This window comes from Nematolebias whitei, chromosome 1 (assembly GCF_014905685.2).
Source record: "Nematolebias whitei isolate Nwh7 chromosome 1, NemWhi1, whole genome shotgun sequence".
Taxonomy (NCBI): Eukaryota; Metazoa; Chordata; class Actinopteri; order Cyprinodontiformes; family Rivulidae; genus Nematolebias; species Nematolebias whitei.
Genome location: NC_056498.1, coordinates 23236966 through 23264603, shown reverse-complemented (window position 1 = coordinate 23264603; position 27638 = coordinate 23236966). Strand labels below are relative to the sequence as shown.

Sequence of the window (27638 nt, the reverse complement as noted above, 5' to 3'; positions counted from 1 at the left end):
ATTTATTATTTGATTAAGCATTACCTGTTAATGTTATGACACTAATAGTATATGGACCACTTAATATTTCATTAGTTCATATAACTTCTAAGAAGTCGGTTTTTAAATTAGTAAATTAATACAGGAATGTTAAAAAAAACAACATTTGTTTGTCTTTAAAGCTGTCTATAAGAAATAATGTGGATGGAAAATAAACCATGTAGACATCAGAAAACAAGAATGTGGAGAAATTAACTCATTTAACAAACTCTTCCACTCAGTCACTCATTATTTGTCTAAGGCTGGAAAACATAGAATTATGCTTACAACCTTCCATAAACCAGCAGTTTTCTCCAGGTACTCCAGTTTCATCTCGCAGACCAAAAACATGAATGCTAGGCTAAGTGGTGACTCTGAACTGTCCCTCGGCATGTTTGCATGTATGTGGCCCTGCGACCTGTCCAGGGTGTAACCCGCCTCTCGAAGAGACTGCTGGACATGGGCACTAGACTGCTGTGACCCAGAAAAGAAGAAACAGGTAAAGATGGATGTTAATGTCTATAAATGTACGAAGTTAATCATTGTATGTCTTGCTTACGCACGTGCATGATGAAAATTGCGTAGCTTCCATCTGTTACCACCTGCTGACAGCCTGTCTTGTGCATTGCCCCCTGTCAAAATTGTGTCTTGCAAGCTATGCGGCGCACATTGTGTGACTGGTCAGAACTTCGTGGGCGTGTTTATTTGTGCGGAAGAATGCATGCTTATTTTGCATGTCATATCACTGAAAATGGTCCTCTTCTAGAAGACGTTTGTCTTCCAATGAGTGAAAAACAACCTCTGTCTATCCTGCTATCTTTATATGTTTAGCTATGCATGTGATGTATCTACAGTTGGAGCGCTGTGGGAGGAATTATGATTTATTCCCCACATTTTCTCTTTGACTATGAATGCTCTGTGAGACAAAGACATCTGATCTGCCTTACATCTTGTTGAAGTATAAACCAAGTTTAAAAGTGGCACATTTGTAACCCATGGCTGTAAAACAAGTCAGTATGATTGACATTTAGCATAAAAATTAATCCATAAAGGTGCCATGTACAGATCCCAACAACTAAAATAGCCTATATTCTTTTTTACTGTTGTCTTCACAAATAAACGGTTTAAATGAATCCATCCGTCTATCAGTCAGACAGTGCCCATGTCCAGCTATCACTGTGCGAGAGGCGGGGGATACCCTGAATAGGTCTCCAGTCCGTCACAGGGACACATAGAGACAAACAACCATTCACTCTCTCGCTCACACTCACAGCCTAACATGCATGTTTTTGGTGAGAAAACCCATGCAAGCACGAGAAGAACATGCAAACTCCACACAGAAAGACCCAAGGTCAAACTGGGGATTGAACCCAGGACCTTCTTGCTGTGAGGCAACAGTGCTAACCACTGAGCCGTTGTGCTGCCTATGTTTATGCATAGGCATGCAAGTATCTGACATTTAATGTACTTTATTATGTTAAGTGCACAGCTGTGTTTTTGGTTTTGTTATGCAGGAAAAAAAAAAATTAAGACATTTATTTTGTTCAGTTACAGCTGTTTGTTAATTAAGATGCCTGTGTGACAATTGGGAATAAGCTTTGACTCAGAAATAGAACTGTATTTTTGCTATTACTTTATGGAAATAAAAAAATATTGATATATATATCGTATATTGCCATTCATATTAAAAATATTGAGATATTAATTTTGGTCCATATTGCCCAGCCCTACTGGGGAAGTATTTTTTTTAAACGTCAGGCTGGAATTCCCAGTGACATCATTTTAGATCAATAAAAATCAAGTTTCTAAACTGACACTTTCAAATAAAAAACTACCATGTTGTTAGTAATAAATTCTGGTAATAAATCTGCAAATTTCAGCAAACTATGCATCATTTGAAGCTTTTGAGATGAAGATGAGGAGATTTGAACCAGTTTTTAAATAATCATTACATATTATCCACATGGTTTTTAGACATGAACATTTGTCTTTGATGTTTTTGGTCAGAGAGTTCCTATGCAGGCGTCAAAACACAGCTCAGCAAAGTTTTGAGATGCCCACAACGAGTTTGTGACTATTTTGAGAGAAAAGTTGTTCCCCTAATTGTTTTGAACGTGTTCAAAACTAAAGCTACAGGACTGCACGCCTCTGTGGCTCAAGCGAGGAAGATGAGAACCTCGTGAAAATCGCACGACATTCTGGGGACATTTGGCAGACTACTTCATGAATACCATTTGCTAAATATTCACAGCCCCATGGGATACCACTTTAACTGATATAATGTATGAATTTAGCACATGCAATCACCAAAAGAATTCAAATGATAATTATTGGCAGTGAGCCTCTTTATTGAACATTATTTCTTTTGCTAACACTGATTTTTACAACAGCAATCAAGTGACTACTGGGGTTGATGATTGCATTTTTTGGACTAGAATTCAATTTAGTTTAGTTATATCAAGCCAATTCATAAAAGTTACCTCAGGGCACTCCACCAAAAAAGGCAGATATGTCAAGTGAAAATCCAATTACACTGCTTCCAAATAATTCAATTTAATCCAGTTAATTCCAGTGCAATCCAATTATAACCCAGTCCAATTCATTCAGCTCTCACCGCCGCGATCCGGGTCACGGCACCAGCTGTTAAAGACGGGAGCTGTCTGTTGGTCACCAGATCCGGAAACCCCTTCCAGCCCACGTTTTTACCCCTGGCTCAAACCTCCCTCAGAAGTGGCAACTCATACTATCAATAAATCAAGAATACGTCAATTAAGTTTTATCAATTATATTAAAAAGGCAGGAAAAGATTACAGCTTTACAGCGCTGGACTCTACACAATCCCGTGACGTGTTCACAGACCGGAAGAGCCCCGAAGTCCCGTGTCGTCACTCATTTATGGGGTCCTAGACTTCGCCTTTTGCAGAAGGGGAGCTCAGCCTATCAGTGTATGAGGGGGCGTGACTGTGTGGTCTTATGTGTACTGACATGTTAGGAAAACATGAGACGGTGCTTTAAAGCTTTCCTACGTGATGTGGCAAGCTGATTAAACTATTTCTTGACAGATATTGAATTATCAGGGAGACTCTCTTAAGAGTTTGCTGGCCCAGTTTAACCCAGTCAGAACCGGGTCATAATTTCATTATAATCCCGTCTCTGAGCAGATCAAAACATAGGACCAGTCTAAATAGGAAATATCTTAACAAAATGAAATCTAAACGTATAAAGTTCAGATCACTCAGTTGAGCAAATAAACTAAATGCCAATCAATAAGACTGTATCAAAGAACAACTGTAACTACTCTCACACCAATAAACAAACTTTATCAATCCACGTGGAAAGTTTCAAATAAATACACTTGAGAGCCTTCTCTTTCCCAGAACTTTAATGATACAAAGTTTAAATTTGTTATTAATATCTTATTTTGTAATTTAATAGAAACAGTTAACATTTCTGTAGGAGTCCGTTGGACTTAATCTTGCAAATTATTGGTTGAAGCTTTAACAGACATTTAATAAACATCTTTGAAAAATAAAGAAACACGCAGAAAATAGCAGGTGACGATCGTAACTGTTTACAAGGCGAGGCGCGCTCCCGTGACTCCGACACACAGATAGACCGCGTGAACGCGGATCCCGTCCTGTACACTGTGTGCGGCTGTTGAACACTATCCGCTTAGGCCTCGACTTGACAGGTGCACAGTTAACTGTGTGCAACACGGTGCTCGGCGGGTGCTTACGAGTCGAGTCCGAACTCGCTAGGCAAGTAGTGTTGTATTGTCAATCAAAGTCAACTGTGTTTGACTTGTAACAACGGCTGCATGACTGTTTACGTGTTCCCGCTTCCAAACACCGTTACGGCCTCTAATGTCCACACTCCGTCTCGCCTCCTGCTGAACTTACTTAGCCAGACTCGACACAGACGGGCAAACCAGGCGCAAAAACTTACCCCTTTCAGTCGCTTAATGAGTGTGTTTTTCTGGCCGCTTTTCGGGAGGTTCCTTTGCTCAAGGGCAGCTTTCAAATCCGCAACTCGGAGCGATTGTAGAGGTTTTCCATCAAGCGTAATATCTTCGTCCGCCATTTTGCTCCCTCCGCTACTAGTCTAACAAACGTCGCTACGGCCGCCGCTCGGCGTCACCACTCGGGGGTTTTCGGAAACGCTCGGCTCGCCCCGAATCCCATGCCGGTACAGGAACTTCTAAAAAGGTCAAGTTTAGCCCCCCCTGCCACAGTTATTCGTCAAGCTTTATTCAGGAAAAAGAAAGTGTTTTTATTTGAACATTTTTATCTTAATGAAAAACTAGGCCACCAACATTATTTGGTAAAAGAAATGTCCAGCAGGATCAATAAATAACATTATTTACAGAACCCGAATGAAAAATGTTATACAAACACATTTAGGTATGAATACCCCTTTGCTTTGTTGTAAAAAATCCATTTGTGCATACTGATCAGGAATCCAAAACAGGCTTTAAATGTAGTGTACAAAGTATTACTGTAAGAGATAAGTCCAAGATTCATTTCAATGTATTATCAAATACATATAAGACTTTACAGACTTCACATAATGTAAAAACATACAAAAAAAAATCCTCATATTTGACTCGTAAAATATATCTGTAACAGTTGCAAGTCATCTACGTAAATCTCCTTTATGAATGATGTGCATAAAGAATATTCAAATTAGGCCATGCAAAAGAGGAAAGCAAAGAACACGAGAATACATTTGTATAAGAATGGATCATACGCTCTTTCATACAGTGGATCAGTGTTTGATCCAGTAATACTTCAAAACTTCCACAAGATGGCTCCGAAGAAAGGAAAATGTAACAGCAGAAAAACTGAGCCACACTTGCACACACAAAATAGAAAAGATTCACCTCAGTGAACCGAGATGCCAACATGTACAAAACCTATTCACCGTTAACTCTTACGAAAGGAAGCTGATTTTGTTCACACCATTTGGACTTGTAGTGTAAATGTAGAAAAATATTGTGTTTAAGTCTGTTTTTTTATGGGGTGCCGTTTGCAAAGTTAGTCAAAAATGAACAGCAATGTTTTGGTGCCTTTCATAAGAAAAAATTATCATCATTTGTTTTCAAAGTCATATTTTCACCATGTTATTCATACATTTATAAAATGTCATAGTTAACTCAATATTTAATTTACAAGCTCAATATTTAGTTTACAAACTAAATACTTGCAAGTTAAATATTTAGTTAGCAAGCTAAAAATTTAGCTCCACACTAGTTAGTTTAGAAACTAAATGTTTATGTACAAGCTAAATGTTTCATTTACAAACTAAATGTTTAGGTCCAAGCTAAATGTTTAATTTACAAACTAAATAATTAACTTGCAAGTTGCATATTTTAGAAAGTTAAATATTTATGTCTGACCTTAATATTTAGTTAGCAAATTAAATATTTAATTTTGAAAATTACATGTTTAGTTTAAAAAATTAATATTTTGGTCCAAGCTAAATATTTAGTTAGTAAATTAAATATTTAGATTAGGAATTAAACGTTTAGCTTTGAAATTAAATGTTTAGTTTGGAAATTAAATGTTTCATTTTGAAAATAAATATTTAGCTTGGAAATTAATTGTTTAATTTACACCTAAATATTTAGTTTGTAAATTAAACATTTATCTTGGACATAGACATTTAGTTTGTAAACTAAATGTTTAGTGTGGAGCTAAATATTTAGCTTGCAAGTTAAGTATTTAGTTTGTAAACTAAATATTTAGCTTGTAAATTAAATATTTAGTTACTGAACTATGACATTTGTAAATATATGAATAACGTAAAAATCAACAACTTTTTTTCTTATAAAAGGCTAAAAAACCCAAAATATTGCTGTTAATTTATGACTGTGTAACTTTACAAACGGCACCTCAGTTTTTCTCTCACAATTGTTTTACATTGAACATCTTTTTAAAAGAGCAATGTATAATGATTACACGTCAGTGTAAACAGGCTCAGGTCTGACAACTGATGATGTATCCAGGCAATCAGAAAGTGAAATTGTGCTTCATATTGTAGTTTTCACTAAGGCTGGGCAACATGGTGAAGATCAGCGTTACAACAAAACATGTTTAGTATAAACTTTATATATCTAAATGTGTGAAGCAATAACCGCCACCCCTCTTAGACATAAATAAGCATTAATGACAGGTATCTCTTAGCCAAAAATGTAGATAAAAAGCAGTTTACTGCAACTCTTCAAAACAAGACGTGTCGCGACAGGTGAACACGGCCAACAAGTTTTTTTTTATCACTTTGGAAAGCTTTCACTCGACTGTGGGAACGAGCAGGCTTAGGCAATTTCTCACCCAACTTCTATTAGTCATTCACTCCCGCTCGATAAGTTCCTGGATATTTTCTCTCCTCGTTGGTGAGGGCTTTTTTTTTAATATTACAACATGCGTACAAGGTAAACCAAAGAGTGCCATTTCAAGTAAAACAGAGCTCCTAGTAGAAATGGGCACAGATCGTAAATACAACTTGGGAAACTTTCCTAAATCGCTCTCCTTGAAATGTAAATTTGCTGCAGCCAAGTCCAAGTCTTCTTCAGAACTATGAGAACAAAAAGGCCTATCAGCTAACACTGAGAAGAGCAGGTCAGAACCAGGATGCGAGGCCTCCTCTTACATTTATTTTTGGAATGGGGGCTTGCTAGATAAATAAAGGAAGGAAGAAAAAAATGGCTATCGTGTGCAGGGAAAGGAAATATGGCGAGCATTTTTAAACAGAGCTCCCAAAATAACATGTCCGCATGGACTCTTGAACCACAGAGGGGTTTCAAATGTTCAATAAGTTAACAGTAAAAAAAAAAAAAAAAAACAGCGTGTGCCATCAAAGCAAAAATGCCAATGTATAAACAAAGGCAAAAAAAAAGAAGAAGGAAAACCACACGTGCACTCTTTGAAGACAGAACTAAAAGCCCAGCTTAAGAGCAGCTGCAATGTGGTGAAACACTTGCTGCAGGTTTCGGCTTCCGTCCCAGTCGAACGTGAAAAGATAAAAACCGTCACGACAAATAAGGCATTTCTAGAAGAAAACGTAGATGAAGACAAACTGATGTGAAATATCATGACGATATTTCTGCCAAACGCTGAAGTAGAGTAGAGAAGCCGGCTGCTTGCTGGGAAAGCTCAGCGACGCGGTCCACCATCTCCTGGGAGGCCGATACCGATGGGTAGTTCTGTGCAGCGCCCTTTGTTGCCACGACAACCGCCTTCAAGGCTTGGCAGAGTCGCCCTCCAGACGAGGTGATCTGTAGTAAAAATAAAAGCTAACTCAGAACAAGACTGGCTTATATTGTTGACGATCAAATATGGTTTAAAACAAGAAGTCAACAGAAAGGTCTCTGTACCTTAGCTCGGAGGTCGGCAGACGTCAGAAGACGAGAAAGCGTGTCTCCGATAAACACCAGTTTGTGCGCCGTCACGATGAGATTCTTGCCTCTCGCGACGAAGATGCGAGGCGGCTGGTTCCCCTTTAAGCTGCTGTAGAGCACGTCGATGGCGTCCGCGAGGCAGGACAGGTGAGCCAAGCTCTGAGAGGAGTAAAATGACAGCAGCTCTGAATCCTCCAGGGACAGGGACACCGGCAGAGGAGGAGATGGGGTCAGCTGTGGGAGGAACATGTGAAAGTTAGCTTCAACGTTCAGTATCAGCTGTGGCTTCTTTAAACAGTCAAGAGAAGTTAGGGGAAAATGTAGACGTCAAAGTTAGACACAAAACATACATCATGTGTAGGATATGTTAGTTTTGTGCAATATATATAGTGTATTTAAGCTTATATTACTTACCGGGTATATTTATACTTATACTACTACCTGTGAAATACTTATTCATACAAATTCATCCTTCTTGCACCATTATATTCTACCATGTTGTTGTTTACTCTATTTCTTTTGGACCTTGTAAATTTCTTTTTTCACTTTTTGGCACTTTATTTTGTACCCTTATTGCATGCTTTAGTACCGTAATTTCCGGACTATGAGCTGCTACTTTTTTTCCACACGCTTCGAACACCGCGGCTTATACAATGCTGCGGCTAATTTATGGATTTTTTTTTTAATGGGCTAACGAGCTTCATGCCATCAAAACATTTAGCTTCGTCACACCCAGACGCTCACATAGCTGCCCAATACACGGCTCTCTTGGGGGGGAGGGGGGGGGGGGGAGCGATCAATGACTTCCTGGTAGACTACTGTATTTATTTTCTTTATCAGCCGTGTTACAGACACTGTTCAGAAAATAAATAAATAAATACTGTATTTGTGTGCGTTACCGTTACGTATGTAATTAAAACATATTTTTTTATTTCTGCGTAAATATCTCATGTTACAACGTTATAGACAAGTGCGGCCTATTTATGTAAAATTTTAATTTTCTTTTTTAATTTAGCGGGTGCGGCTTATATTCAGGTGCACTCAATAGTCCAGAAATTACAGTATTTTGTTTGTTTGTTTTTAGCGAGTCAAAATCAGTTCTTCTCATCATCATCATCATCATCATCATCAACATTTCATTGCAGTTGACCCTGTGTTAACCTGCATATGACAAATAAATAGAGATGCTCCGATCCGACACCAATATTGGTATCGGTGCAGATATCGAAAACCTTCTGGATCGGGTATTGGTGACAACGTGACCGATCCATGACTGCTCTAATTCTGTGCTTTGTGCTCTGAGTGACGTCACGTGCTAGCGTACTGACTGAACAAATTAAAGTTGTGTTGTTTTTACATGTTTGACCAAGTTTGTGAAGCTCTTGGTGTGTTTGTGTGCTGTTATGGTGCAGAGTTTTCAATAAATTTGTACATTCCTGTCTGCGTTTAACTCAATAAATGTTTTAAGTTAATTCAGCACTGGGTTTGTAAGCTCAAACATCCAGGTAGACAACAAAAATGGCTAAATCATGTCATCTGGACCTGTTTCAGAAACGGGTCCAGATGACATGATTTAACATTTTTGATAATTCAGCACTGTTTTTCTGTATCAGATCGGTATCAGTCGATACTAAACAGCATATATCAGTATCAGATGGTAAGTGAAAAAATCAACTACATAACATATCCAGTCTGTTGTCATGTTATGGTCAGTCTCCCAGCCTGCAAGGTTGCTCGCTTCTAAATTGCGGTTAAACTTTACTGCCAATCTGAGACACTTGATGTCTCTGATATTCGAGACGTCGAATATTAAAGAAAAAAAATATACACTGTCTTGTCAAAGAAGCTGTGAATCAATTGCACTGGTTACTTTTTAGCCCCAGTTCATACATTTGAATTACTGTACAATATCTTGCAACTAGGCCTGTCACGATAAATTTTGCTGGGCGATTAATTGTCTCAGAAATTATTGTGACAAACGATAATATTGCTTGAAATTTGACAATAATTAGTAATTATTGTCAAATTTAAGAAAAAATGTTGGTTAATTTTAGAGTGTAGTAACATTTTTGACCACTGGATGGCAGTATAAGCCTGTATGAACTGAAGGATGGATAGTGAGGGAGCGAGCAGCGTGTCTCTAAAGAAAATGGGAAGGAGGACCCTTGATGTGACATGAACTGTCTCGCTTCGGTTCTCAAAATGGCGGACGCTTGATGTGAGTTGAGCTCTTTAGCATAGCATGTTTCACACAAAGCTTTTAATAAAAAAATCCGTAAACAAGTTCTCAACTTCATTTACAGAGAAAAACTATTTTTTAGACAAAGGCACGGGTTTCAACCGTGAATTTTGAAGTTTTGACAAGACAGACGTTTTTTCCTGAGGTCAGCCTGTTAGCTTAGCTCGTAGCGTAGCTTCTCAGCTTAGCTGCTTTTAACGATTCAAAAACACAATTTTGGACGGTTAAAATGGATTTTAAAGTGAAAAGACAGTGAAGAGCACCGGAGTTGAGCTTTTTGTCATCCAGTGTCTTCAGTAGAAAGAGAGACACGAAAAAAAACCCCGATAAAGCCGAAAAATGAAAATGAGGTTGATAATTTTCGTTTATCATGCGATTAATTGATTTATTGTTTATCGCAACAGGCCTACTTGCAACATACAGTTATTGGAAGCCAAAATGACCACAACAGTGGGATTTTTTTTAGTAAATTGGAATTCACCTAAAAAACATCTAAAAAATAACCAGGGGGAAACAAATGACTATAAAGTCTATAAAGCTGTTTACATGTATGAACGTTTGCCGTTAAATTCTTCCTAAATGTCTGAAAGAGTCAGACACACAACTTCATGCAGTACATCAAAACAAGAGACTGCTGAAGAAATGGCTGTGCTGTCTGTCACTTATTGTCCAGCAGGGTCCTTCCTATGTAAGGCCAGATTGTTGAGATTTACAAGCGACCACTTGTTTCTCATCCGAGGCGTAACAAGGGAACCCTGCAAGAAGCAGAAAAATGTGGACCAAGCAACAGAAAGACGGGACCTCAGTTTGCTGCAACACAACTGACTTGGACTGAAGCGCAAAAAAAAAAAAGTTTAATGCACTCTTACTCTCCAAGTAACACCGGATGAGTGCACATTTAAATTTTTATTACACCGATATCAACAGGGTTGAATGCGAGGTAAAGTTATGTGTTGCTGGATAACAAATCCAGAGAGCACATTGGGAAGCAAATTAACGCGGGGCTGGATTAATGAGTCACAGCGCTCACAAGTAAACAGAGTGCACAGTCAACTCGGAGTGAATCAGTGACTGAATGTGTGTGGAGCTGCTGTTTGTGTATCAGAGCTACACATGTCTTTCAGTACAGCCTGCAGAGTGACTGAAAAAGGATCATTTATGTGGAGGTGAGAAACTCGCCCTTGGTTCTGTAGTGATAGTTTGTCCATTCTCAGTCAGGAGATCAGGAAGAAGATCCGGTTTACCCTATGAAATATAACAGTTAATATTTAGATGTGCACTTTTGTACACGTGATGATGCAAGCAGTTACAAGCAAACTGACCTGCAGCTTGACATATCCAACGCTGTCTCCTGTAGGTACCGGGGCTGGGATGGGAGTCAAGCCAATCCCTGCATACTCATTGCTGGGGTCATCTTCCCCGTTAACAGACCCCACTGTGACAGTCACGCTGTTTGGAGTAGGGGGCAAAGGAAAAGCAGGCTGAGGTGTTGGTGGCAGGGGCCTCTCCTGGATCCAGCTGCCTTTACGGGAACCCATTCCCCCGCAAGATGACTTCCCATCAGGCACTGGGAGCGCTGGCAAAGGCCTGCGTGATAGGGATTCCTGGGAAGGCAGACGAGGACGTCCTTGAGCCTGCAGGAGGAGGGCGCTTTCCTCGAGAGTGCGTTGAACTAGCAATAAAAGCCCCTCAGATGGCGGACCGTTACCGATGGCGGATAATGCCGGAAGCAGGTCGGAGAGACGAGCCCAGGCCTGCTGCAGAGGCGGCGGAGGATCACCTGTGTGACTGGCTTTCCAGGTGGACAGGACCTCAGCCAATGAGGTGGCCAGGTCTCGTGACAACAGAGTGGAAGCTGAGCAGGAGGCGGAGCTTAACACCGAGTGGACAAGGTTGGAAAGTGAAGCTTTCCACTGCACGTCCCCCGAGCCGTTGCTGGAAATGGAGTGGCGGCGGGTGGAGGAGGAGGCGGAGGAGGATGACGATGACGAATGGGGAAGGATTTCTACGTTCAGAGCAGGCATGTCGTAGACGCCACAGTTGGGCTCGGAGGAGACTCGCTTGGGATCGCCGCTGCTGGCTCGTTTATCAGATCCAGGTACGCAACAGACCTGTCCAACCTGAGCAACGTCGTCCACACAGAGGCTGGACTCTGCTGGCCCCAGAGGCACACCTGGAAGTGTTGGGACACTGTAGACTTCATCCTCAACTTCATCAGCCTGGACATCTGATGTGGATATGTTTATAGAGATTGTGGGGACATTGTAGACCTGCAGAAAATATAGAGAAAACAGAAAACTTAAGACAAAATATGTGTGCTGTTCTTGTTGTGATAGAGTGAAAGAACAATAAATTTGGGGATGTACAGATATGATATGGATTTCTGTCAATAACACAATCATTCAATTGACGATCTGAGAGATGTTACACTGAGTTTACAGATTTGCAAAGAAGAAGACCAAACTGAAACTGACCAAAGACCTTTAAATAAACCCATTAGGAAACTTAACAAGGTTGAGTCAGGTCCTCTGGACAGGTTCTTCTTTGTTGAAACATTTTGTCTTTTAACCAAAAAAGACTTCTTCAGTCTGAGGAGCTGCAACAATCTCAGCCTTATAAGCAACACCTTCTCATAGTGGAGCAACCAGTTTGCTGGTGACATCCAGAACTAGTTGTTCACATGCAAAAAGAGGACCATCAGCCTAACAATTAATCATTAGTGCCCTGATGGCCGCTTGCTATTTACAGAGGGCTGAGTAATGCAATAACAGCATTGCAGTCATAAAAACAATTGCCAAGTCTTCCTGTGAGTTAGTTCGCTGTGGTAACCCCCTGAGGAAGGGAACAGCTGGTGTTGGGTTAACAAAGATGTCTTCCTTCACTCCTCTCAAACCATCGTTCCTCTGTAACAAGGATGTGAACATCTTCATCCATCCACACCATCTTTAAACAGGAGGAATGTCTCAGATTTCAGCTTTCAAAAACCTACAATGCAGCTTTAGGATGGATACCCAGCCAGTTTCACACCTATCAGGAATTTCAACCATGTGACCAGAGTGGCCCCTCTGTGGGTGGGACTAAAGTCCCTAACAATCCTCTTATGAGGATTGAGAGGTCAATCTGCATGTGTCAATCTGCATCATGTAAGCTTATAGAACACCACAGCTTTAGAACTTGAATCCCACACTCCTTGTTTCTTTGAATTGAAAAAGCTCCTCGGATGCGAAGCACAATGTCTTCAGTTACAAATGAAGTCCAGTTGTTTTGTTTTTGACCTTTTTTTTATTTTATTTACCATGTCCTAGATGACTGAGAATCTTCACCAGTGTATCTTCATCCCTGAATGAGTGCCCTCTGGCCTGGAGATGAGTGTAGACCATAGAGTGATGTTGTTCTTCTGTGCTGGACTATCCTTTTGGCCAGTGGCTGTTTAGTTTCCCCGATGTAAGACCAATCACAGCCCTGACACTGAACAACATACACAATATTACTTTGTTTGTGCTGGGGGACTGGATCTTTGGGATGAACCAGTCTTTGACGTAACATATTTTGGGATTTGAACGAATGTTTAGAAAATAAACCTATAAGTTTCTCTGAAGCTCCCACAACATACAGAATGATCATTGATGTGGCTCTGGGTTCCTCCTTTTCACCTGATGGCTGACTGGAGTCCTGTTTGGGTTTCTTCTCTGCTTTCAGGAAGGCCTAGTTAGTATATCCACATTGCTCCAAGGCCCATCTTGTGTGGGATTTCTTCTTCAGTGATCTGGTCTACACTCATCTCCAGGCCAGTGGTCACTCTTTCAGGGATGAAGATGTTCACATCCTTGATAGAGAGGAACGATGATTTGAGAGCGGAGTAAAGGAGGCCATCTTTGTGAAGAGAACCTGTCCATCATTAAACAGGGGTGGAGGCCTCCGTGTTCAACTGTCCCCCTCTTACAATGCTGTTATTGCAAGCATCACTCAGCCCTCTGTGAATAGCAAGCAGCCATCAGGGTGCTAACGACCAGCCGTCTTTCTTTTGCATGTGAACAACTGGTTTTGGCTGTCACCAGTAAAGTGGTTGATCCACTACGAGAAGGTGCTATTTATAAGACCGGGTTTTTTGCAGCTCCTCAGACTGAAGAAGTCTTTTGGATAAAAGATGAAACGTTTCAACAAAGAAGATCCCGTTCAGAGGACCTGACTCAACTTATTTGGTTCCTTTTCTCTCATTTATCAGAATGTACCAACTGTTTGTTCTGCTTGACAGAAACCAGCCTGTGTTTTCAAGCAGCCCTTCCTCACTGCAGCGGAGTAACGCAGGTGATTCAACACTTCAACTATTATTCGAACATATTTTTAAGAGACAGGTTCAAAGTTGTGTCATTTTGTGTTTAGAAGCGTCAGCTCTTCGAGGAGACGACGACGAGTACGTAGCAGATTCTGAAGATGAAGAGACGAAGAACTTTACAGGCAGGGTACGTTTTGTCCAAAGATGAGAGATCTTGGTGGAGGTGAAAGTTGAAAGGACTGAAATATTTATCCACCTGGATTATTGAGAATCAGGACACGCATTAGGAGAGTTACTGACCACCACAGAGTAGGACTTATTTACAACTCATAATAGCATGGAAATGTTTCTGTAATCCACATACAGTACCAGCAGGACAAGAGTAAACATAGTCCAACAGCTGGGATACATTTCTAAAATTAAAGGGGAGACCACTGCGGGCAGGGTGGTGGTGGAACACCCACAGCATGGTCTTCACAGATGGGTGTGACAAGAGAGAAAATAGAAACGACATTTGGACCGGATAGACAGGCTTCCCCAGCAAACAGAGACAGGTGTGGCCTCGCCTGGGAGGGGGGGCAGGGACAGCGACCAATGGAGGAATGTGAGAATAAATGGTGGCAGGCTATCTGATCGTCTTTTCTTGTTCACAAATCACTTCACATGTAGAGGCAGGAATTCCAGCACGGTTTCCCACTGTTCATAGCAAATCCTATGCAAATTACTACTACGAATGAGCTAAGCACTCCGTTAGAAAAATGCATGGATCTTACGTGCAAGCAAAAACCCTAAAAAGCATCACTAATCAAAGAGTAGTGACTTCATGTAGCATACGACCTGGATATGTTCCACTTTCAAATGAACTGACTAAGATTTAAAAAAAGATCACACATCAAACTAAGATTTTTTTTTTTTGTTACGGTAAGTTGACAAAAACCAGATTACAAAAAGTAATAGAAGTTCCTGCTTTAGAGGACATGTCACTACAGTCAGTCCTAAACAGTGAAGGAACTATTGGCTGACAGATGTGATCCATTTCAATTTAGTCCCCAAATAATTCTTTAAAAGGAAATAATCTTTCCATCTATAAAACCTTAATACTAAAACTTGTACATGAAATTAAGGGATCGACGACAAAAAAATTCAACACCACTGCATATTTTTAAAGGCATGCAAATAGAAACTAGGTACTAAAGTGACAAATGTATACACAGGTTAGCAAGCAGCGCAAATCCAGGAGTCATGTTTACCTCGGTTTCAGAGTCAGCTTGTGATTGGACACTACGAGGGGTGTCATAGATGCCATCATCACCCTGGAGGGCAGATTGGACTGGTTGATGCCACCTACCGCTGGGAGGGGTATCATACACCTACCATAGAAGCAGAGCATATAAAACAAATTATGAATGTATATTTGTGATGTATTAATAAACAAGTTAGACAGAGTGCTACACTCGCGTTAAAAATTATCTCCGAAATACGAGAATCGAGACAAAACTGTGTTTTTGAACTCCCACATACCTGGTCATCGGCTGCTTTGGAGGGATCCTGATTTTCTATCCCTTTGTTGCCACTTTTTTCCAGGCCGTTGCTCATCTTTCCTTCGCTGCTCTGAGGAGCTCTGATCTGTTTACTCTCCTGCTGCTGCAGGCTGGTTGAACTCGCCTGACTAGTAGGTTTGGGGGCAGAGTTAGTGTCAGATGATGATGGCGCTGCTTGCTGCAAATCCTTCCTTGTGACTCCTCTCACTGGAGGTGCCGGCGGAGGAGGTTTGCGAGCGAAGTTGGGCGAGCCCGGTGCCCTAGCCTGTCCCGCTCTGATCAGCAATGGGGACCCCCGGTGACTGGCCACGTTAGGTTTGCCTCTTGCAGCAGCGGAGTTTGGTGGGACGCCCTTGTGCATGGGTCGAGGAGACGCTTGGGCAGAGGTTAATGAAGATGGGTGTTGGTGGGCCAGGACTGTGGCTGGCGTCTTGTGTGGGTTTGCTCGTGCAGCGGGTGTTTGGTACATTCCAGGCACATCCTGGCTGACTTTGAGCTGAGAGGTTCCATTGATGACAGAAGCGCTGTTAGAGCAAAGAGGACTGGCCACACCTCCACCTGTTGGAGATTGGTAAACATCATCACTTGCAAGCGGTGTACCTTTGGGCACCAAGTAACAGTCATCAGACTGTCCGGATGTTAGCGTTTCTCTTGGAACAAGATATGTAGTGTCTTCTGGTTCATCAGTAGCCCTTTGTAGTCCAGTGGGTGAGAGATACACAGCATCTGAACCCATGAGGACTCCAGACTGCCTGCCAGGTAGAGTTCCACCTGGTTTTTGATAAAGTGTTCCTGACATTTCTGTGCCTCGTCCCCTTAGAGAAGGTGAACGTGGACGTCCGGCCGCCCCGATATCCCAGTCCGGTCTGGATCGAACGCCAGAACTAGAGTGTGAGCGTGGGCGCCCACCCTCCACTCTCCGTAGCTCTCCAGTCCGAGAGGCAGCTCCCCCTCCTCGACCCTCACCTGCGACTGTTGGGGCCCGATACACTCCGTCTGCATCATCTGTGCTCCCGCTGACAGCGGTCTGGGCCAATGGAGGGCCAGGTGACAGGTAGACGGAGTCTTCATTAGTACCAGGATCTTGGCTTGGTGGTGGTGCGCTATGCAGGAGTCGAAGGCGGTTAGCAGGAGCGATGCCCTGTCTGCCGTGCAGGGAGCAGAGCCACCAGCCTGGACCGCCAGTCTGCTCCTGTTTGAGAACCATCAGGATGTCGCCCTTCCGGAAAGCCAGCTCTTCTGGGCTTTCTGCAGTATTGTCAAACAGCGCCTTCGCCAAAACCGTCTGGGAAAGATAATAAATAAATTAAAAAAAAAAAGCTAAAATCACTTACAAACACCAAGAGTGCCAAGTTACGGGCATAAAATTGTTCATTTAGGAGCTAAATGAAAAGTAAACATGAATAGAAAAAACTCATATGATGTAAATATATATAGTGTGTGTGTGTATGAGTTGGTTCATACACACAAAATGTCCAAAAGATCTTGTCATGTTTGCCCTAAATATCCCAGCTGGGTTTGGTTTTATGGCCAAGAGGGAAAGAAGGGACGAGTCAGGGAGGATCAATGATCAAATGGACACAGAGGCTTAATGGTAATGAGCAGGATAAGAGGGAGGGGGAGGGGATGAGAGACACATCTGTCTCTTGCTGCTTAAGGTTTAATTGCCAACCCAAAAAGCGAGTGACCGACCCCCTTTTATTTTCTAAACTAACCCCCCTGAGGGGGACAGATAGGCTCAAATGAGCCATGTGGGAGCCCCCCTCAGATTATCAATGGAGGCAGTGAGGGTCCTCAGAAATATGCTGTTTACAAAAGTATAAATGTACCAACCATGGTAAATTCGGCATCAATTCACGCACACGGGGATACAAATACTGTACTCACCGAGACAGACATTATTGTAGGGTTTTCTGTTGTGTTTGCGGGAAAGTGTAACGCATCAGATCAGCTGCGGGTCTCAGGGACGAGCTGGACCGCAGAGAGGCTCGGTGCCGAGGCACAGCTGCTGGCTCGGGTCCGGACACATCTCAAATGACGCCTGGCTGCTTCGACGTCTTCGTACAGATCCTGCGATTCAGAAGGAGACGGTTTGACGCTCCGACCACCGTTAAACAAACCGATTTCACAGCGTGAACTCTTATTTATACCGATAAAAGGTGGCGGTTTGCGTCGCCCGTTAAAAGCAACCGAAGCTAACCGGATAGCATAATTCAAAACTGTGCTAGCGCTGTACGTTACCGTGCATATACGTTTTTATTACTGGTATTGAAAAAATAAAACTCCCATTTTCTATAACTAGCACAATTGCGGTAAAATGTATCGCGGCCTGTCCATTAATACTGACTAGATTTATAACTAACGCTACGTTAATGTTGGTTATTATCGCCCCTCGCTGCTAACCAACAATTTTTTTTAATTTATTTTTTTACTGCTAACCAACAATGGCACCGCTGGATAAAAAAAAACCGACACACCGAGCTGTGCACCCATGGCTAGCACACAAAGCAGTCGCAATAAAATGAATACCTCGTCTTTTCGCTTTTTTTATGGCCAGTAAACTTCCCATTAACGTACGATCTACAGCCAGGGAGATGTGAAATCCCTTCTTCAGTCTGCCCAGGCGTGAAAACATTCAATGACGACACAGTTACCTCCGCCTCCCCGGTGGTTCAGTGTCCTCCGCCGATCTCAAAGCGAACTTCACCTCCGACTGCAATGGTTTAGTCACATCCAACCACTGCGAAGTCGCGTAGCCTGTAACAGTAGAGCATAACTGTCGGTGTTGTGACGAAAAAAGCGATCCGCATGGGAAGCGTGTTTCAAGGCATTTATTTATAAGAAAAATAAAATTAAAAAATGAGGTAGTCAACCAATATGTCATAAAATGCAATGGTTTTCTGATATGTATTTTTAAATACATATGTTAAATGTTGTGTCTTTAGGGGTAGTGAAAAAACAACTCCCTTTGCTATGATTTTTGACTCTTACAGTTTATTTACTAAAACTACCTTAAAAAGCGCTTCGAACGGAAGGGGTGCTTTTTTCGACACAACACCAACTTTACACAGCTCGTCTGATTGGCTAGTTGTTGATGGTGCGTTTAGGGACGTTTAAATTCTTCTGTCATTTAGTAAGCTAAAACACACGTTCTACACAACATTGCCTGTTTGTTATTCACCATATATTTATGATAACATTAATACTATTTACCAATATTTTTCACAAAATATGAGCTAATATAATAACCATAGGTCGGACATTAATCTGAAAGCAGCAACGTGAAAGCGACGACTCGCTGGGGTCTTTTATTTTGACAGCCGAACGTTTAACCGGAAAATACTAGCTAGAGTACAAGGTTCATGGTTCAGACAGCCCAGTCTAGCAAAAGTTTATTGATTTTTATATAAACTGTAAAAAAAATTGTTGCGACATAATTTCTTAGTTTGCATGAGCTGCTTGGTGAGATAATCGTTTTGCTCTAGTGTAAACGCATGTTTACCGATCAGTCTACCGCGCGAGCGCGTTTGACTTTATCTTTGAAAATGCCTATCATATATTTTATTTCTACTGCTGACTTATCGATCAGTCATTAGTTTATAAGCTCAAGTAATTAAAATGTCTTGTGCTTGTGTCAAAATTCCACCTTATATCAGTCTTGTAAACAAAAACAAAGTCCATGACCTTTAACCTAGTTAAAGCAGCATTACACGAGTAAGTTACCATTTTCTGTTCGCAGGTGAGGATGAGGAGAGTCCTCAGGCTCCTCAAGATCAACCCTGTTGCTGGACAGAGAAGCATGTCTCAGAGCAGTCTTGCTGGCAAAGTAGCCATAGTTACTGGTTCCACAAATGGGTAAGAATGGTTTTATTGTTCGTCCTTAAACTTTATGGATCTTCGAGTTTGAATGCAAGCAACTACTTCGGCTACAAAAACGAGACCTAAAAATACTGTACGCTGTTTGGTTTTTATAATTAAAAGAAACTATTGACACACAGACGTTGCCATTTTATTTACGTTGCAATGCATTCTGGGTAAATGACGTAGACAGTTGCCCTGACGCAAATTTGATTTAGTTTGAATGTTAATTTTGGACCAATAATTAAAAAAAAAAGTTAATTTTGGACATTATCTGACATTCAGCCCTTTAGTTGAACCGAAGCATGTTGACAGAGAGGAGAACGCAGAGATGACTCAGCATTCACCTTTGCTCCAAAGCTAATATTTATGACATTTGTTTCAGAGCTAATATATGTTGATAGCATTAGCCCCAGACCAGAGCTAATATACAGGTGCTGGTCATAAAATTAAAATATCATGAAAAAGTTAATGTATTTCAGTAATTCCATTAAAAAAGGGAAAGCTGTATATTCATTCATTTAATGTTGATGATTATAACCGATAACTAATGAAAACCCCAAATTCAGTATCCCAGAAAATTAGAATATTGTGAAAAGGTTCAGTATTGGAGACACCTGGTGGCACAGTCTAATCAACTAATTAACTCAAAACACCTGCAAAGCCTGTCTAAATAAAGGTTGAATGAATTAAAAAAAGGCCTTTAAACGGTCTTTCAGTCTAGTTCTGTAGGCTACACAATCATGGGGAAGACTGCTGACTTGACAGTTGTCGAAAATACGACCACTGAACTTGCACAAGGAGGGCAAGGCACAAAAGGTCATTGCTAAAGAGGCTGGCTGTTCACAGAGCTCTGTGTCCAAGCACATTAATAGAGAGGCAAAAGGAAGGAAATGATGTGGTAGAAAAAACGTGTACAAGTAATATGGATAACCGCACCCTGGAGAGGACTGTGAAACAAAACCCATTCCAAAATGTGGGGGAGATTCACAAAGAGTGGACTGCAGCTGGAGTCAGTGCTTCAAGAACCACCACGCTCAGACGTATGCAAGACAAAGGGTTCAGCTGTCACATTCCTTGTGTCAAGCCACTCTTGAACAAGAGACAGCATCAGAAGCGTCTCGTCTGGGACTGCTGCCGAGTGGTCCAAAGTTATGTTCTCTGATGAAAGTCAATTTAGCATTTCCTTTGGAAATCAAGGTCCCAGAGTCTGGAGGAAGAGAGGAGAAGCACAGAATCCACGTTGCTTGAGGTCCAGTGTCAAGTTTCCACAGTCATTGATGGTTTGGGGTGCCATGTCATCTGCTGGTGTTTGTCCATTGTGCTTTCTGAGGTCCAAGGTCAACACAGCCGTCTACCAGGAAGTTTTCGAGCACTTCATGTGTCCTGCTGGTGACCAACTTTATGGAGATGCAGATTTCATTTTCCAACAGGACTTGGCACCTGCACACAGTGCCAAAGCTACCAGTACCTGGTTTAAGGACCATGGTATCCCTGTTTTTAATTGGCCAGCAAACTCACCTGACTTTAAACCCATAGAAAATCTATGGGGTATTGTGAAGAGGAAGATGTGATACACCAGATCCAACAATTCAGAAGAGTTGAAGGCCACTGTCAGAGCAACCTGGGCTCCTAACACCTGAGCAGTGCCACAGACTGATCGACTCCATGCTACGCTGCATTGCTGCAGTAATCCAGGCAAAAAAAGCCCCAACTAAGTATTGAGTGCTGTACATGCTCATACTTTTCAGTTGGCCAACATTTCTAAAAATCCTTTTTTTTTTTTATTGGTCTTTAAGTCATATTCTAATTTTCTGAGATACTGAATTTGTGGTTTTCATTAGTTGTCAGTTATAATCGTCAACATTAAAAGAAAAAAAACATTTGAAATATATCAGTCTGTGTGTAATGAATGAATATAATACACACGTTTCACTTTTTGAATGGAATTCCTGAAATACATCAACTTTTTCATGATATTTTAATTTTATGACCAGTACCTGTATATTTATAACATTAGCACCAGAGCTAATTAATTAAACATAACAAGTTGATCACATTTGATCATTCCATGTATTGTGTATAAGGACTAATACAAAATAGAACTACTGCCACGTTATAACCTTTTAGCCTCAACTTTTTGGGATTTAGTTTGCAAGTTGTATGTCATGACCCCAGAAAGCATTGCACTGGTAAAATAATGGCTACATCCTTTGGTGTAAAATGTAAATTAACATATATAAAGTAATTAGAAGGTTTCACGTCACAAACAACAGCTTTTGGTATAATAGAGAAATAACGTTAAATCTAGCACATATAAGGCCAGTATGTGCAAGTAGCAGATCCCTTTAAAATGATGATAATAAAAACAGGTAGAGGAAATGGCTGTGGTCTGCTGTTCAGGAAAGTCAGTTTTACAGAATAAAATAACTCCTGCAGCATTTAGGAGCTGTTTTGTTGTCTTTGTAAGACATGCATGTCTCAAATGATCCCAGAATCCATGATCATCTGCCACCTTTTAATACCAGAGTTTTTGACTAATAATCAGAGCCCTTGCTGTGAATGACTGTCAACTACTACCACACCCAGTTTAGCTTAATATGTAAAACTGAGCCGTTTTTGTGTTGAGTAGGGTCATTTAAATGTACGTGAACGCACCGACAGGCAAAAACATTATTGCCCACCTTTATCTTTCCTTTTTTTCACGATGGCTCTCTCCCTCCTCAGCATCGGCCTGGCTGCAGCTCAGGCTCTGGGTAAGAGGGGGGCCCACGTGGTCGTCAGCAGCCGGCGGCAGGCCAACGTGGACAAGGCTGTGGCTCTGCTGAAGAGCCAGAGCATCGCAGTAACTGGAACCACGTGTAACGTTGGCAAAGGAGAGGACAGAGAGAAACTGGTTCAAACGGTAAGACAGCCGGCGACACTTGCTTTAAGGTGCGTTAGTCAGAAAATGTGACATCATCCAAATGTGATACTCAAGACATATGAGCGATCCCATGCAGTGCTGTGAGGCATGTTAGCACTTAGAGAATATGATAAGGATGACTCTCAGCCACTACCACACCAAATTTGAACTCTATCTGTAAAGTTGACTTAGTTATTACTAAAACCTCGCAGTGTGCTGTGCTTCAAGTGTGTGTTGTGAAAGACCCTCGGCTACTACCACACTAACGTTTAGCTTGTTAGCTGTTATACCATGAAGCCGTTTTTGTGTTTGATAAAATTGGCTTAGCTCTGGCGGCCATCTTGGATCTTGTGTCCAGTGATTACTCCTTAGACGTTTCACTAAAATCCATCCGCTAGTTTACGAGATATTTTACTAACAGTGCAGACAAGTGAACATGCGAACGAAAGGCAGAAGCGCTGCCTTCGCCTTCAGCGGTGGGCGATAATGAAACGACTTGGTTTTGTGTTTTTCATGTATGCGCTTTGAACATTCTTGGTGCTGGTGGAAAAAGTGACCTAACTGCTGGATCTAATAAGAGGCAGAGCATCGTTTTTCCTCCACGTTAACCTCAGACATTTCCTGTGGCGACTCGACAGACCTGCAGAATGTTCAGAGGGGATCTGAGCCCCATCCTTAAAGGAGACATTGAGCTGCATTCTTTCAGCGTCTGCTGTGGAGAGTTCTGGTAAAGTCGTTCACCGGGATGTGCTGGACGTCGGCCCGATGAGGGAGGAAACGTTTTCTTTGAAGACGCTCAGTTGAAATTTGGCAAACACAAGCTTATACCTCCATTAAATGAGCCTGTCTCCGTTAACTTAGAACTGGACAGGTTATGAGTAACAAATATCTCACCTGCTGTAGATAGCTCCGTTTTTCTCTGCTTGATCTAATAGGAAACCAACTCTAATGATTAAGCCTTCAACACAATTGTATTTTCGTTTTATTTTAAATATTCCATAATGTGCTTCTTGACACGTCTGAGCACCATCTTTATCGCCGGCTGCCAAAAGATGGACGATAAATTTATTGTCTGTGTCATTTATTCGCGAGTGGGTTTGTTAATTTGTCTGTTAGCAAAATATCTCATGAAGCAGTGGACTGATTTCAGTGAAACTCAGAATCACTGGATGAACATCTAGAACTGGTAAACTTCTGGAGGCAGCGCAAACCAGGATGGCCGCCACAGCGAATGTACTTCAGCGAACACAAAGATGGCTACAACGTGGGCACTTTTACAGATACTGAGCTAAAATTGGATGTGGTAATAACTGAGGCTGATCCCCAACACATACTTTAGCACTAACAGACACTTAACCAACTACTGGATATATTTTTATGACTTTCAGGAAGTAATATCTAAATCTACAACTATGACTGATTAATATTTGAAGTCTGGACAATTCAAGATGGCTACAACTACCGTAATTTCCAGACTATTGAGTGCACCCGAACATGATCCGCACCCACTAAATAAAAAGTAAATAAAAATTTTGTACATTATAGGCCATGCTTGTCTATAAGCCGAAGGTGTCCATGTTGTAACATGACACATTTACACAGGAATTTTTTTTAAAACTTTTAATTAAACACATACCTGCAACATACACAAACATAAAGTAAATGTTAGTTTTTTTTTGGAGGCCAGCTTGTGCCGTCCTCTTCATCATGCAGCAGCCTTTTGAAACCCGTTGGTGATGAGGATTATTTCACTCTGCTCCACTGTCAGGATCCAAAAGTTGCTCTTCACATGCGGCCAGGTTTGGCAAACCATTTCTTACCTCTAGTCGTCCAAGCCTCCCACCGAGCTCTTTAAATGTACGATTCACTTTTTTCAAGTGGCTAAAAATTGTTGTACACAACGGGGAGGGGGTGATACTGTATGTGACCTGTTCGGTAATTAGTCAGTCTTTTTTAACCTTTATTTATACAGGTAGTCTCATTGAAGCACAAGCGCCCGGGTGTGACGAGGCTAAATGTTTTGTATGTATGAAGCTCGTTAGCCCATCAAAAATGATCTTAAATTAGCCACAGCATTGTATCAGCCGAGGGGTTCAAAGCGTGTGGGGAAAAAAGTAGCGGCTTATAGTCCGGAAATTATGGTAATCAACATTAGCCACACAAAAAAGGCTAGAAATTCAGAAAGTTTTACAAATATGGACACAAAACTTGGTATAAATGTAGGTGAGTCACCCACAGAGCGTGAGCGTGCACAGAACATATTTATCTCGTTACGTGAGATACGCTGCACCCCAACTCAGAAATTCTCCATCTGGTTTAAGGCTCTGGACCAGTGCGGGGGCATCGACATCCTGGTGTGCAACGCAGCCGTCACGCCTTTCTTCGGAAGCATCATGGACTCCACAGAGGAAGTTTGGGACAAGGTACACAAAATATATTAATTGAAAAAGAGCCCTGGGACTTCTCTATAAACCCAAATGTGTAAAAATGGCTAAATCCAAGCCTCTGCTTCTTTTAACTTTAATTCATCCAAGCTCAGTTCATTTTTAGTGTAATCTGCTCTTCTTGTAGATTCTTTCTGTAAATGTAAAATCGACCTTCTTCATGACTAAGCTGGTGGTGCCTCACATGGAGAAGAGAGGGTGAGTTCTGAACCGAACCAGTTTTTGTAGGAATTGGATCTGACTTTAATTTTCAAAGCATCTTCTGGTTGTTTCTGGCAGTTTTGATGGGTCTTGTTTTATCTTTTAGAGGAGGAAACGTCATATTTGTGTCGTCTGTGGCTGCATACCATCCATTTCCGGTCAGAGTACACACAAAACATACAGCTTGTTAAAAAACTTTAATATTTTGACAACATTTAAAAGTATTATAGATGCAAACAGATGCTTGTTAGTTTGTATGTCGCCTTAATCTTAAATTTGACTGAACAGTTGTAAATATTTTTCCTTAATTCTGTGATATTAGAATAAATGTTCATGTTGGGTTTGTTTAACACACGGACCCCTCTCTGCAGGGTTTGGGTCCCTACTGTGTGAGTAAGACGGCCCTGCTGGGTCTAACCCAGAACCTGGCTCCTGAGCTGGCCCACAGCAACATCAGGGTGAACAACGTGGCTCCAGGAATCATCAAGACCTCATTCAGCTCTGTTGTGAGGACACAAACTAGCACATTTTGGTTTTTACTTTTTTGTTGTTGTTCAAATCTTTTAAAGTGTGTGTGTGTGTGTGTGTGTGTGTGTGTGGGGGGGGGGGGGGGGGTTTCTACAGAAAGGTTATTAAGACTCAATATCTTACCTGCTGTAGATGGTTTGGAGAAATGGAGCCTGCTCAGATTTGTTGTTACACATATGTTTTAGTTCATGTGACCACACAGCCTCGTCCTACAGAGAGCGGTCAGTGAGCAACAAACAGGATATCAGCAGGTCTGCTGATGTTTCTGTTAAAACGACAAAACATTTGAACTACACTTTATTTTGACTTTAACATGGCTCAGAGCCATTTGAGTCACTTTGTAGTAATCCTACTTACATAACAGATGCAGTAAAATAAATAAAGGTACATATGTAATTCGTGATCTCACTCAGCTTCACTGTGAACCCAACATCACTGCTATGTTTAACTATAGAAATTGCATTTCCTGCGAAAATGCAGTGTGAATGCTTATTGCTGGAAAAACAGCTGAAATTAGCTGAAAACAAGCTAAAATAAAAGAAGCCTAAATTAGCAGAAGAAAGCAGAAAGAACACATATTTGCTGAATGTGGTTTAAATAAGCAGAAATGAGCACAAAAATTTGTAAATTAGCTAAAATGCTGAAATCAGCAAAAATAGCCGAAAAGGCAGAAAGAAGCTTAAATTACCAGACGAAAGTGGAGAGAGCACAATTATGCCCAATTACACTGAAAGAAGCAGAAATTAGCGCCAAAAGGTGAAAATTATTTGGAAAAAAAACTGAAAAATGTTCAAAACAGCTGAAAAGTAGCTGAAAGGCAGAAGTGGAGAGAGCAGCGGAATCGAGCAGAAATTGGCACAAAAATGTGGAAATTATCTGAAAAAAGATGAAATTAGAAAACAGCTGAAGAGTAGCTAGAAAAGCAGAAAGAAGCTTAAATTTAATAGAAATGGAGAGAGCACATTTTTGATGAATTGCTCTGAAAAAAGTTGAAATGAGTGCCATAAATGTGGAATTAGCTGAAAAAGCTCAAATTAGCATACAAATGCTAGCTATTAGCTGAAATAGCAGAAAAAGCTGAAACTTGCAGAAATTAGGTGAAAGGAGCATAACAAGCTGAAAGTAGCAGTAAGAAGTTAGAAGAAGCACAAAAATGTATCAAAGGAGCACAAAACAGCCGAGTGAAAGTAGCTGGAAAAAAAGTTTAAATTTGCACAAATAAGCTGAAGCAGAACAAAATGTGAAAGGAGCAGGAAAAGCTTGTAAACAGATCTGAAAGATGTAAAATGAGCTCAGTTCATTTCTGAGACAAAAAAATGGCAGAAAAGGCTAAATATTTCAAAAAGTTGCACAAATACCAAATTTCTCCTGAACAATAATTGTGCAACAAAACTGCTGCGGTCCTCTGATGGACCCAGCACACGCTACAGCAGTGGTTCCCAACCCCGCTCCTCGAGGAACACCCTCCTGCATGTTTTACTTGTTTACACACCTGACTTGAATGCATGGTTGATTAACAGGCTTCTGCAGAACTAGATGAAGTAATCTCCTGATGCATGCTCAATGATGAACTAGATGAAGTAATGAAATCGCTGAATCGGGAGGTGACAGGTGTTCACCAGGGGTTGGGAACCACCGTGCTAGTGACCACAGCAGGTCCAAAAACAATCAGAACAAACATGGGAGAACCCCTTACAACTTCCTGTGTTCTCCTTTGATTAATAAAACTGTATAATGTTGTACTGTTTCTGTTCCAGTTATGGGAAAATGAAGACGTTGTGAACGAATTTACAAAGAAGCTCAGCATTAAAAGGTGACGATGAAGAAAATGTTTGTCATAAAATCTTGTGTTGGACTCGAGCACGTGAATAAGGGTTGTGTTTCGTTAGAATCGGACAGCCTGAAGACATCGGGGGAGTGATCGCCTTCCTGTGCTCCGACGAGGCGTCCTACATCACAGGAGAGACCATCACCGTGTCCGGAGGGTTGCCGTGCCGACTCTGAACCGCCAGCGGAACGAGGTTCAGAACACACGGAGAATCAAACTAAAGGGGCAACGTGTTCAACCACTGCTTAAGATTTGGCTTTAAATGCAGACTGACTTCATTTAGTTTGTTCCCCTGGCTGTAACGTGCTCACTGCAGGTTTCTAATCGAGATATGAAAAAAGCTGTGTTTTGTGATGTTATTGTGAATGAATAACCATACTGCAATGCCAATTAACTATATATTA

The 27638-nt window shown here is 41.2% G+C and overlaps 3 protein-coding genes across 3 annotated transcripts in view; 1 reads left to right on the top strand and 2 right to left on the bottom strand.

The window, feature by feature from the left end:
- The window catches only part of acin1b (apoptotic chromatin condensation inducer 1b), a 41286-nt gene extending 37171 nt beyond the window's left edge, over positions 1–4115 (bottom strand). Inside the window, exon 1 of the mRNA XM_037675803.1 lies at positions 3964–4115. Within this exon, the coding sequence (XP_037531731.1) occupies positions 3964–4098 (135 nt within the window). The 5' untranslated portion in view covers positions 4099–4115. The remainder of the gene's footprint in view (positions 1–3963) is intronic.
- Positions 4116–6645: 2530 nt separating this feature from the next.
- efs (embryonal Fyn-associated substrate) lies at positions 6646–17393 on the bottom strand. Its single transcript, XM_037683254.1, has 7 exons — positions 17358–17393; positions 15451–16755; positions 15180–15299; positions 10976–11923; positions 10833–10898; positions 7391–7648; positions 6646–7291 (listed from the first exon to the last, which is right to left on the bottom strand). Exons 1-7 carry the CDS (start codon positions 17367–17369, stop codon positions 7106–7108), a joined length of 2895 nt encoding a protein of 964 aa, XP_037539182.1. The 5' UTR covers positions 17370–17393; the 3' UTR covers positions 6646–7105.
- A 1417-nt stretch (positions 17394–18810) lies between these two features.
- Positions 18811–27489, top strand: dhrs4 (dehydrogenase/reductase (SDR family) member 4). Its single transcript, XM_037675780.1, has 9 exons — positions 18811–18932; positions 19210–19325; positions 22056–22233; positions 24555–24656; positions 24805–24875; positions 24985–25036; positions 25250–25384; positions 27164–27219; positions 27296–27489. Exons 1-9 carry the CDS (start codon positions 18921–18923, stop codon positions 27408–27410), a joined length of 837 nt encoding a protein of 278 aa, XP_037531708.1. The 5' UTR covers positions 18811–18920; the 3' UTR covers positions 27411–27489.
- The last annotated feature ends 149 nt before the right edge of the window (positions 27490–27638 follow it).

Coding starts and splice junctions, on each gene's coding strand:
- dhrs4 (XM_037675780.1), top strand. Junction 24,657..24,804: donor CAGAGGAAGTTTGGGACAAG/GTACACAAAATA, acceptor CTCTTCTTGTAG/ATTCTTTCTGTAAATGTAAA. Junction 25,037..25,249: donor CTGCATACCATCCATTTCCG/GTCAGAGTACAC, acceptor CCCTCTCTGCAG/GGTTTGGGTCCCTACTGTGT.
- efs (XM_037683254.1), bottom strand. Junction 10,899..10,975: donor TTGGATATGTCAAGCTGCAG/GTCAGTTTGCTT, acceptor TATATTTCATAG/GGTAAACCGGATCTTCTTCC. Junction 7,292..7,390: donor CTGCCGACCTCCGAGCTAAG/GTACAGAGACCT, acceptor TTTTTACTACAG/ATCACCTCGTCTGGAGGGCG.